General features: G+C 35.8%; 1 protein-coding gene and 1 pseudogene across 2 annotated transcripts; both read left to right on the top strand.

Annotated features, from left to right (window-relative positions):
• The first annotated feature begins 603 nt into the window (after positions 1–603).
• Positions 604–5,824, top strand: LOC141375603 (epidermal growth factor receptor substrate 15-like). Of its 2 annotated transcripts, none has more exons than XM_073910181.1 (5): positions 604–645; positions 2,099–2,152; positions 2,298–2,423; positions 3,129–3,188; positions 5,699–5,824. In XM_073910181.1, the coding sequence occupies exons 1-5, from the start codon at positions 619–621 to the stop codon at positions 5,756–5,758; spliced, it is 327 nt and encodes a 108-aa protein (XP_073766282.1). In that variant the 5' UTR covers positions 604–618; the 3' UTR covers positions 5,759–5,824. The 2 variants fall into 2 exon arrangements, with proteins under 2 accessions (XP_073766282.1, XP_073766281.1); XM_073910180.1 differs by having other exon boundaries at positions 2,099–2,161.
• LOC141375877 (calreticulin-like) lies at positions 5,793–12,992 on the top strand (annotated as a pseudogene).
• Positions 12,993–13,335: the final 343 nt, after the last annotated feature.

Genomic DNA, 13,335 nt, shown 5'->3' with positions numbered 1-13,335 from the left:
ACACAATCTACATTGTAAAAGTGCTATGGAAATAACGATGAATTGAATTTAATAGAATTTTCCTTTAGCTTAGTCCCTTATTTATCAGGAGTCTCCACAGCAGAATGAACTGCCAACTGTTCCAGCATATGTTTTATGCAGCGGGTGCCCTTCCAGCCGCAACCCAGTACTGGTAAACACCCATACACTTTCATTAACACACACCTTTACACTACGGACAATATTATTATTTTGCTGTGACATTATTATTATTATTATACCTTTATTAGATTCGAGCCCCTCTAAAAAATCCTAGAATTTTCCTGCCTTATGTTTATTCATTTATTATTATTATTATTATTATTATTATTGCCTGAAAGTTTCATGAATGAAAAATATCCATGATAAAATCCAGAAGCATCTCGTATTAGGTCCTTAACAGTGTATGATTAGGTCACCGCCTCTTCATCTCCTGATCCAGGTATTCCCTCTCCGTGTTTTTTTTTCTTTTTCTTTTTTTATCTTCCTAATCCACTAAGAACTCAATTCCAGTGTCTATTTTGTAAGGCGCCATCACCAGTCATTTCTGGCCATCCCGTCAACACCAACAGATCCATCAATTCTGGGAACAGAAACACTATGGCTGCCAGTCTCTCCCTGACTCAGGTAACCTCCCTTTCTACACAAATATAGCACTCTTCAGGCCATTTTTCAGTGGTTCTATTGGGTTTACCAGATCTGTTGAGCTTTAAATGTGCGCTTTAGGGCGGAAAGCGATCACAGTCCGCTGTCTGGTCGCAGCTGTTTAAAGTTGTTTTCAGCCATTTGCTTGTGGAGAGAAAAAGTTTCAGTGATCTTTTAGGGCAGGGCTATTCAATTAGTTTATCATGGGGGTGTTAATACGATGGTCACAGAATTTGGTGTAACAAGTGTTGTGTTGGTTCATGAAAAGCATCTCAAACGAAGGGCCGGACAGATTTGACTTGCTATATGAGTGATGACACAACTGCAAATAAGAGCTCATATGCTGTATTTTGCTACTTAAGACACCCACTTAGGCTTTTTCTACATTAAAATGTTAATATATTGTATTTTGAAACTACAATTCAAATGCTGTATTTCAGAGCACAACAAAAGCAGTGGACTGCTAAAGTAGGCTTCTTCTACATTCAGACTCATTCATATTTTATATTTTGAACTGCATAACAATTTTAGATGTAACAATCTGAGGAATAATCATGGTTTCACGGGTGTTATGTCAAATGTTAATTTTAGCTTTATATTAGGTAAGTAGCTATTTAGATTAACTGTTGTTCCCATCTGCGTTCATACATGCATAATAATTTTAATAATAATTCGACTAACATATCTTTTGTTTACATTGTAAATATATTCTTACATTAAAAATGACAAACTTGCAAGTGGAAAAGACGTGACATGGGAATGGCCGCTGCCATAGTTTATCCGGTGTGCGTGCGTATTAGCCTTGGTGTACAAGCTTGGAGCTTACATGGATAAGCAGTGATTTAAAATGAAAATGGCCTCTGGCATTTTGGAAACCCCCTTATTTTTGGAGCTCGAAAACTCCAGGGTATTGTGGACTGAAGGCGTAAACGTAGCAAATCTTATGCGTTTAAATCTAAAATGTGTTAGTGTAAATGGGGCCTAAGATCTCAAATATAAGGGCTTCTGGCAATACCCAGAGTAACAAAGTCCACTAAAGGAGGTTGAGGGTATACATATCTGGCTCCTAAACTCAGAAACACTCTCAGTGGAAAACTAGATTAAAGACTGATCTTTTAATAAAGCATATACACAATGCATCACATAACTGTAGGATGTGAGAGTGTGCTCCATGCAGGTGAGTGAGCTAGGTGAGTCTACTCAAAAGTTAATTGACCTAACTCAGATCAGCTATTCTGAAACCCAAAACTCTGAGTTTTTAATCTCTCGGTAAATCAACTCAGAGTTCAAATTTAAACTCCGAGTTGTTTGAACCTGCTTACTGAAACAGGCCCCTGGGAATATAATTACCAACGACTTTAAAGCTGCTGGGTCTGTGGAAAATGGCGTTATGTGTCTATTGACTTGATGACTGTTTTTTCTATTTCCTGTCTAGCACGACACTAGCAGTCCTCTTCAGTTTGGCCCTGTGCCTGCCGACACCCCATGGGTAGTCAAGGTCAAATCCACAACAGATTTTTAATTATTTGTATGAATGTTGTCAGTAGAATCATTCATAAATTATAGATCAGCCTTTCCCTTTAGTGCCACAGTCACTTTATTGCTCATTTATGAATGTGTTGTGTGTCATATAGGCAGAGGAGAAGGTGAAATTCGATGCCATCTTTGACAGCCTCTCTCCAGTGGGTGGCATGCTCACGGGCGATAAGGTCAAACCAGTGCTCCTCAACTCTAAACTCCCAGTGGATGTTCTTGGCAGGGTAAGATGAATGTGGTGGAAAACAGGTTTATATTTAAAGTTCATTGCATAGTGTAAAGATATCACTTTTATACATGTTAAGGTGCATTTGTAGGCCTAGCCACCAGGGTGCGCTCTTGAGCCATTGCTTGAAAGCATAGTATTTTTAAAAGGAAAGTTCAACCAAAACTGAAAATTGTCATGATTTACTTAATATGTATCTTCTGTTAAAACCAAATGAAGATATTTAAAAAAAGATGAAAACCTGTAATCATTGTCCTTCATAGTATTTGTGGAAATACTACTTTTGAAGTCAGTGATTTTAATAGTAAAATTTAACAGAATTTAAAAAAAGGCATAATTGTTTGGGACCATATGAGGGGAAATAGTGAGTAAAGTTTCTTTTTTTTGGTGAAATGTTCTTTTAAAAGATAAACTATAATAAACATAAATCTGATCTACAGCTAGTTTGTCGTTCCCTCTTGAAAATGTAAAAATAAGTCACAAGTAAACACTTTATTTTGATGGTCCATTTGAGTATTAGTACATGTGAGCTTACCCCAACATTACCCCAACTTAACAGTCTGCTTATAATCTAATGAGAATTAGTTGGCCTGTAGATGCAATGTAACTTAAAATCAACAAACGGACCATCAAAATAAAGTGTGACCAAACAATTTAATAGATTGAAATGTTGTAATTGATTTCTTTTGGACGTATGTTTTAGGTTTGGGAGCTCAGTGACATTGACAGAGATGGCATGCTGGACAAAGATGAGTTTGCTGTGGTGAGTTTTGTCATGTCAGACTATTTAAAATATTCTTTTTATGTGGTGCATGTTTGCATGACAGTTTTCAACAAAAAATGGAAGACGCTTTATGTCTGTGGTTGTTCATTTACACGACAACCCCATGCTGGGAGCTTGAAAAGCTAACATTAAAAATACAGCAAATTTCAAAGTCAAGGTTTTTGAAAATGACACCATTATTATCTGTAAATTACAAAACATGTTACATTAGTGTTTCTTTACAAACTGACATTGCCAACTACTGACATAATGCATAATGCAGCATTTTTAGTTCTGCACACGGAACTGAAGAAAATTGTGAAGGAACAACTTTTACACCCATGATACAACACTCTCACATAAACAAACTATTAGTTGGTCCTTTTGTTGTGTTTTTCAATTTCTATTTAGGTTAATTTTGCACATCATTTTAGTTTTATTTTCGTTTTATTTTTCATATTTCTCATTTTTATCAGTTGTTTACATCTTTAAAAGTTAAAAAAAGTTTTGTGTAATTAAGGCATGTCAACTGTTTTGAAAGATGTATTCTTTATTTTTTAATATATATTTTCCAAATGATGTTTAACAGAGCAAGGAAATGTTCACAGTATGTCTGATAATATTTTTTTCTTCTGAAGAAAGTCTTATTTGATTTATTTCAGCTAGAATAAAAGCAGTTTAAATTTTTAAAAACCATTTTAAGGTCAAAATTATTAGCCCCTTTAAGTTTTTTTTTTTTTTTTAATTTTATGATTGTCTACAGAACAAACCATTGTTTATACAATGACTTGCCTAATTACCCTAACCTGCCTATAAAACCTAGTTAAGCCTTTAAATGTCACATTATGCTGCATAGAAGTGTCTTAAAAGTATCTAGTAAAGTGTTATTTGCTGTCATCATGGCAAAGATAAAATAAATTAGTTATTTGAAATGAGTTATAACTTCAACTGTGTATTTACACACACACACACACACACACACAGACACACATATATATACACATACAGTATATATACAAAACACACACACAGTTGAAGTCAGAATTATAAGCCCCCTTGTTTATTTTTCCCCCTAATTTCTGTTTAACAGAGAGATTTTATTCAACACATTTCTAAGCATATTAGTTTTAATAACTCATCTCTAATAACTGATTTATTTTATCTTTCCTATGCTGATCATAAATAATATTTTATTAGATATTTTAAGTAACTTTTATACAGCTTAAAGTGACATTTAATGGCTTAATTAGGTTTACTAGGCAGGTTAGGGTAATTAGGCAGATTATTGTATAACGATGGTTTGTTCTGTAGACTATCGAAAAAAATATAGCTTAAAAGGGCTAATAATTTTGACCTTAAAATGGTTTTCAAAAAATAAAAAACTGCTTTTATTCTAGCTGTAATAAAACAAATAAAACTTTCTCCAGAAGAAAAAAAAATTATCTAATATTTCTATTCTATTATATTATATTATCTAATTATTTTTAGAAAAAAAACATTCCAGTAAAAATTACTTAGGAAAGTTTTGAAAGAATTATTATAATAAATATAATAATTATTAATAACTAATAATTGTGTCTTTAGCTGTATATAGAAAAAAGAAAGAAAAACAAAACCATGATTAAAATATAGTTACATATTCTTTAAAAATAGATTGAAGTATTGTTTAAATGATAAAAGAAACAAAAGTACAAAATTCCTCCTTTGAATTAGGGTTGCACGATATTGGAAAACTGATATTGTGATATTTTATTTTTCTGCAATTAATATTGCGACACAAGTACAGTTTCACAAGATAGTTTGAATAGCTTTATTTGATGGTTTTCTGGGGAGTCAAACAGTATTCACATACAGGAATTGAATAATCACAATGCAAAAAATGCTTTTCTTACTAGATCAAGTAAAAATATTGTTTTGCTTTCACCTTCAGAAGAAATAAGTCAAAATTGAGAGTTTTTCCTTTAAACAAGTAACATTATCTGCCAATGGGGTAAATTAATCTTATTTTTGCTTTAAAATGTAGATATTTGGACTAGAAACTAAACAAAAATTATAAGTAAGATTTTTTTATATATAAATCCTAGAAATACAGTAATTAAATACAATTCTGTAGCTCCTTGTCAAATGTAATTCAGACTCAATATTGCAGATTTTGCAATGTGACAATTGCGAATGTGCACTCTGCGATATCAACTATTGTTCAGTCCTAATTTGAATATATTAACATTTTTTATTTAAGTGAATACATTTGTTTGAGTGAACTGTAAATTTAAACACCAGAATTCTCATTTGTATTGTTAATGAAACCGAACGCTATGCATAATTGTAGTATCTCACTCTCACCAGACTGTATATTTGAATGTGTTACATTATACATGGATGTGTTTAGTATTTGCATGACCCCTATTCAGTAATAACTGTTACTTCAGACAGGTGTTAATTTGCCAGGCTGTCTGATGGGGTTATGGTGTGTGTGTATGTGTCTGTGTGTTTGTGTGTGTGTGGAGCAGTATCCCACTGAGGAGGACATGATAGAGTGGGCCAAGCGGGAGAGCGAGAGAGAAGAGTGAGAGCAGGAGGATCTGAAGCTGGCCATCGCCCTGAGTAAATCTTGCAGGTCTTCAGACCAGTCAGGATGCTCATTTCTACGTGAGGTTTGCTCACTTGGGTGATTTAAACAAGGATCAGCCTCTCTTGATCCAGTTCAGTGTAAAACACGAGCAGAGCATTGACTGTGGCGGAGGCTACATCAAACTTTTCCCATCAGACCTCAATCAGGAAGACATGCATGGAGACTCCACATATAACATCATGTTTGGTCAGTACTTGATCCGTCTATAGACATCTTACATCTGAAACATGCATCAATTTATTTGGGCACCCATAATGCCATCTTATCTCTTTCAGGTCCTGACATCTGTGGCCCTGGCACTAAGAAAGTACATGTTATCTTCAATTACAAAGGTGAAATCATTTGATCAACAAGGATATTAGATGCAAGGTAATTCTTTTTTTTCTGTTGCATAATCCACATTAGCACTAGTATTGCAATCTCATATAGTTGAATTGAATATACCATGTATTTTTTTATCATCTAGGATGATGAATACAGCCATCTGTACACATTAATTGTCAATCCAGACAACACATATGAAGTCAAGATTGATAATAAGAAGGTCGAATCTGGATCTTTGGAAGAAGACTGGGACTTCCTGCCTTCCAAAAAGATCAAAGATCCCGAAGCCAAAAAGCCTGAAGACTGGGACGAGAGGGAGAAGATTGATGACCCTGAAGACCAGAAACCAGAGGTAAAGGACAGTGTCCATAAAACAAACATGCCCTCGCTTTTGTTTATCACGTAACAGATTAACTGCTTAAATTAGCCAATATTTGGGCTAAACACACACAGGTCATCAACTTTATTGTTGCATACACTGCATTTCCAAGAGCTGTTCTGAAATATTGTATGAAATGTATTTCTTCATGTATTTTTAATACAGTCTTTGTGTTTTCGTAGGAATGGGACAAACCTGAGAACGTTCCTGATCCTGATGCCAAGAAGCCTGATGACTATGATGAAGAGATGGACGGTGAGTGGGAACCACCAATGGTCACCGATCCTGATTACAAGGTACTCTTATTTCTTTAACCACTTAAACTCCGGGTCCCTGACGTCATCGACTTTCGCTTTCAGATTTAAAGGGCTATCGTTGCACCAGACCCCCGTTTGAAAAGCACCATTTTAAAAGTGTAGAATCTATATTTTATGCACATATGTATCACTTTGGTTTTTATTATTCTGTATAAAAGTTATTTACCCTCAAATACACAGTATTTTGGATACTCGAGCTGGGTATTTTACATCGGTTTATTTTCATATTTTTTTATATGACACATGTACAAGTTATAGCTCAAATGAAAGCTCTTGCCGGTGCTCATACAGTTCTAGCATTCTTTTTACTGAATTATATTCCTATGCCAAACAGTTGTTGAATGAATCACGGTGTTTCCATGGCGCAGAAATGTAAACAATACCTTCATGATCAATAAGCAGCCCCAGATAGCACAGACAGCTGTCATCTCTTACCTTATGCTGTGCACCTCAGGGCCATTCTCCTCTGTTTTTGAGGTGATGTGCATAAGTAATCCTTTTATATGTCTGATGTGCAGTGGCGTAGCGCAAAATGCGGAGGCCCCCCTGCAGGGATCGCTGACGGGGCCCCGTGATGGCGGGGGGGGGGGGGGGGGGGGTTACGTCATACGTCAACTTGCATATCACTGACGTCATCACGTTCTACCGTTTCTGTTTAACAGCCTATGGTTAATAAAAGGGTATTTATAATTGCACTACACTTTATATAAGCATGTTTATTTAACTACATTTATTGCTGTTTGAATACAGTATGTCATTATAGATGTGTAACGATAGTGAATGTGCAGTAATCTCTCATATGAAATAAACTCAGACAAGTTCAGAAACTGTCACTAAAATATCTGTGATTGTGAACAAGAAAAGAATAAACGGTCCAAATAAATTGTTGAAATAAAGTAGAAGTAGATCGGTTTGACTGTATAAGGGAAATACCTTCACACTGCCTTTGCTAAATCATTTGTCGTCGGTACGCAGAGGGGTGATCTGCATTCGGGCTGCAGGTGGGAGAGGCTGCTGTATGAGGACTGACTGAGCCGCCTGTCAGTGCTGTGAGGCGGGGGAGGGACTGGCGGCATCACACGCAGCTCGTTGAGAAGAGTAGGGACGGTACGGTATGGAAAAATGACAGTCTAAAAAAATCTCCAATAACACACAAAAAAGTCGCTAGATTTGTCGCTAGGGGGGTCTGAAAAGTCGCTAAATCTAGTGACAAAGTCGCTAAGTTGGCAACATTGGCGGCAAGCAATCAGAATGAAGTAGTCCACCGCTTGAGAGGTGTTCAGAGAACACAGACGTGTGAACTTTGGTTCCGACCACAGTTGTTCCCAACAGTTTATTGAAAATCGCGACGACGCGGGGCCCCCTAATCACGCGGGGCCCCCCCGCGGTGCGTGCCCTGCGGGCCCGTCCGCTACGCCACTGCTGATGTGGTCCAAACACAGTGAATGAATAGTGAAATATGTAAACAAGGATCGGTCTCTGTGGCTTGTACAGCACCTTTCATCAGTTGGAATGCAATAACTTCTGCATAGAATTTGGTAGAGACCTTTTTCTTTTTTCCTATGATTACAGACATGTGCAGGAACCACCAAAATTAATAACAGCACGCTAGACCATACAGAACCTAAACGGTACACTTTCAAATTTGAGTTTATAAAAAAAAATACAAAAAGCGCCTCTTTTTTTTTAGGTGTTTATTGTAACACAGACGACATATATAGATATTTTAAACACTTTCAATAGTGTTTTATGAAAATTCAAAGGGTTTTCTTTAAAATGAGACCAAATTTTTGCATTTACACCTCTTTATATGGATTTGGGAAGCTTTTAAATTTGGGTAGGCAAAATCCAGGCAGAAATCCCCAAATAGCAGCAGAGTTTAAGTGGTTAATTATGGCTCTTTCAATACCGGTTGGTAAGCTTTTTTTCATTTTAGCACTGTTGAGTTCAATCTTAAATGCATCTGAGTGGCCATTGTGTTCATTGCTCAAAGCGCAAACACAGATACTTAAGACACACTTGAATGTTTGAAAGCTACGTCTATCAGCTGATCTGATTTCAAATGCTCTAGTGTCTGTGTATCTGTGTTTGCTCTTTAAGTCAAGTTTAAAGTCTTTATTGTCATTCCTATACATGTGGGGACATACAGAGAAACGAAATGTTGTGTTTTGCAGGACAACGGTCCTCATAAATGAATCATAAATGCAAACACAAAAACTATGCATAACTAACATGTACTATAAGATACTTAACTATACACATATGACAGCCTATACAAATGAATCTGGCCTATAAGCAATGTTTAAAGAGGTAGTTTGCCCAAAAATGAAAATATACTCACTATTTACTCACCCTCAATTGGTTCAATGGCTTTGAGGTTCTTCCTTCTGTAGGAAAAAATATTCAAGTCAATGGGTACAGGTTTCTAGCTTACTTCAAAATATCTTCTTTTGTGTTTGAGTAGGTAAGGTAGTAAATGATCACAGAATTAAAATTTGTCCCTTTAAAACAAGCACAACAGTGTTCAAATGTTATCTGGAAATGGACATTTTTAAAATTTCAGTATTGATTGGTGCTGAAGTGGATACTTTTGACAACCCCGACCTCCCTATATACAGCCCTATGATTTCCGTGATGCGGAAACTGCAGAATCTACATCTAAAATCTGAATTTACTGTATAATTGTCGCGGAATTTGGTAATTGTTTGAATGAATAAGTCAAAAGTAATTCTGTACACGTAATCAAATCACAGTATATCAATATTATAAATAGTATCAAACCACTAGATACTATTTAAGTTTGAGATCTACATTTTCTGCTTGTCTGTGCAAATGAATGGCACGTTTTGGTTTATTACACTGACTCTAAAGTGTGTGCATGATGCTCGTGGTGTGGTCAATCTGACAACATTTGAGGTCATATGATATTGTTAAAATTGTGTCTAGAAAAAATTAAGGGATGGAAACTACAAAACAAATTCCAGTCTTAAGCTGAGGCTTTTATTTCAGTGTGTTAAAGTACTTTCAATTGAAACAGAATATTGAGTTGGAGGCGGGGCTTGCTCGTTTATCATCATAGGGGTGTGGTTAGGAATATTGTGGTTGTGAAACTGAAATCAACATACAAGTGCAGAAGCAAATGCTCTGACTTGCATTGAAGATTACCAAAACGCCCAATTCACACGGGGCATCAACGCTCCACATTCACTTCAAACGGGTATCGTCAAATGTTGCTGAACTGAATTGTGGATCCGTGTTGTTTGCTGCTGAAGTTGAGACTTTCTAAACTTTTTAAGCACCAATAAAAGCGTCTGCCAATCAAATAGCTTCATACAATTTCCCCAGCTCAGACAGTTGATTGACGGCTAGTTTTATTGGCTGACGCTGCTATGATGATCGTGTCAGCCCCAACTTCAGACACGCCCTCTGTCAAGCATTGATGCTAAAGTCTCGTGTGAATCAGGCGAAACAGTGAATTAACCTGCACAGATTAATTGTTCTCCTAAAGATTAACAATGTGCGTTAGCAAAATAAACTGAATTTTAATTTCAAAACGATTTTAAAAAGTAATTGTAAAGAAAAGTAGAACAAACTTCATAGAGCCATGCCTTTTTTTTCTACAGTTTCAGTTTGATATAACAAAAGTAGCGACAGATCTTTAGTTTACTGTTGGAGTAAATGCATTGAAGTAAAATATAAGGTGGCATCTTGATTCTGTTTATCCATTGTTGATTGTTTTATCGGAGGCACATGTGAATGTGAGCTTCAGTTTGATTTTGGTAAAAAGAGGGGGGGGTTTGTGTAAATCAAATGATAGGAGAAGTCTTGATTGGAGAAAAGAGTTTGAAAAAACTCATTCTCAATGAAACTTCATTCTCAATGAAATCAATATTATGCATTTAGAAAATCAATCCAGTTAATCATCATTCCACATCAAATTCAATATATTGTACAATTTGTTTTTGTCTAGGGCTGCACAATATATCATTTCAGCATCAATATCGAAATGTGAGCATTTGCAATAGACACATCGCATGATCTGAAATGTGGAGTCCAGTTTATACCTGACCAGGAGCCACAGTTGGAAATAAACGTGATTTATTGTAACTCTACAAATTTACATTTGCATATATTTTTAAGGTCTGTGAGTGTGTAAGCATTCAAGTATAACAATTCATAATGTTTGTAACTTGTAGAAAGATTAATGAGCTGTATAGAGGTTTATTTTACATTTGATCATTCAATTCATGTGCCTGAACACCTCCTAGACTGTTTACTTTTATTTTTTACTACTGTATTTAGCAATGCTTATGATTGGTTTATTATATTTTACGCAGATGTACTGGCCTTCTTCTCTTTTCTATTTCTATTCTATTCTTTCTAAATAGAGCCATTCAAGTCATTCATAGAGCCATTGAAATTATGCTCAATATTGCAATGTGTATCGCAGAAAAATAAAATATCGATATGTCTATTTTTTTCCAATATCATGCAGCCCTATTTTTGTCTGTGTGAATACTGGGTTGTTTGCTGTTTGATTTCCTAAATTGAATTGTGAATCTCTTGAAGGGTGAGTGGAAACCCCGCCAGATCGACAATCCTGCTTACAAGGGGAAATGGGTGCACCCTGAGATTGATAACCCAGAATACACTGCTGACAGCGAGATCTATAAATACGACAGCATCGGAGTGATCGGACTGGACTTGTGGCAGGTAAATTAGCAGTTTTCTTCCTTTACATCCCAAACATTACTACGTTTTTCTGATATTTAATAACTCATTATCGACTCTTTTGTTTTAATGTCATTAGGTGAAGTCTGGCACAATTTTTGACAAATTACCAACGACCCCAAGTTGGCAGAAGAGGTCGGCACTGAGACTTGGGGAGCCACAAAAGTACACATTTTTCCTATTATAGTTATTATTATTATTGTTATTATTATTATTATTATTATTAATATTATTATTATTATTAGCCCCAATAAATATTTGTCCGTTTAATTGATGTAATTCATCTATTGTTGTTTAAGGATGCTGAAAAGAAAATGAAGGAAAGCCAAGAAGAGGAAGACAGAAAGAAACATGATGAAGAGGAAAAGTCAAGAAAGGAGGAGGCAAAGGAGGAAGAGAAAGAAGAGGAGAAGGAAGAAGAAGAGGAAGAACAAGACGAGGACGAGGAAGAGGAAACTGACTCAAAGACGAGTTGTAGATTTCAACAGGAACTAATGAAGAACGCCTCATGACTGATGGGGTACAGGAAAGAGAACTGGACTTATGCTGGACATTCCTTTACTTTTTGGTTGTGTGATGGATTCTTCTGCTGTTTTTTGTCCTTTCTCACTACTACAAACCTATTTATAGATTGACTTTGTCATAATTTTCATTCCTATTTTGTCAGGTCTCCAAGAATTTCAGTCAGGGAAAGTAAAAGGGAGCTAATGTGACCCATCAGACCCACGCCTGTACGTAATATTGTAGGAATTCAGCGCTCTTGTTTACAAATGATTTCAGATATCCTGCTTGCTAAGCAATTCTGTGTGACACAAAACTTGAAGCATAACCATCATCAGCTGGTAGCTACAATTCTCAGATTACCTCAGACACTACATTTACTTTTTGTTAATATTGTTGAGCAGTGTTGAGGTAATTTTGCCACTATTTTGTCTCCATTTCCCAGCTGTTACAGAATATAGGAAAGCGGTTTAGATCTCCTCTGCAGCATTTTGGCTTGACGCAGTTGTGTTTGTGTGTGTTTGTCTTAGAGAAATCGAGAGAGAGAGAGTTTTCATTCATTCATAACCTCTTACTCACTGTCAGTCTATTTGTAATCAGGTTTAAACAAATCTTTGTCATGGTTTCCTGAAAACAGCTCTGGTCAACAAAAATCTAAAAGTTCACCTACTTGCTTTGCTGTAAGCATTAAACTGAAGAATTTCCTCATCCTACTGATCTGAATGTTTGGTTAAAGTCAATCAACATCAACAGTTTTTCTCTGAGTCTCTTCAAATCTCATTTGTTTGTCCTTTAATGAGTTTAAAGATATATTTTGTACTTTTTGTCTTCTGAAGGATGTTCCTTGACACAGAAAGAAAAGCTATGGTATGACAGTTGTTGTCCCGATAATAAAACTACAAAAAGAGTAAGATACCCAACTTAAGTGTCCTGAATACATATTTATTTGTAAAAAAATTATTAACCAGTTAAGCTATGGCCAAACTAAACATTTATTCATTCATTCATTCATTTTCTTTTAGTCCCTTTATTCATGAGGGGTTTTTGACCCCCCCCCCCCTTTTTTGTTTTGTTGCCATGTCCATGTTAAATGACAATCCAGTTGAATTCAATCTAATCCAAATAAATAAATACAGTTCAAGTCAGAATCTTTAGCCCAACCCCCCACCCAATACTTTCCCCCCCCCAATTTCTGTTAAACGGAGAGATTTTTTCAACACATTTCTAAACATGATAGTTTTAATAACTCATCTCTTAATGACT

Source organism: Danio rerio, chromosome 8 (assembly GCF_049306965.1).
Source record: "Danio rerio strain Tuebingen ecotype United States chromosome 8, GRCz12tu, whole genome shotgun sequence".
NCBI lineage: Eukaryota > Metazoa > Chordata > Actinopteri > Cypriniformes > Danionidae > Danio > Danio rerio.
Note: the sequence above shows the minus strand (reverse complement) of the source record. Positions and strands in the feature narration are given on the sequence as shown.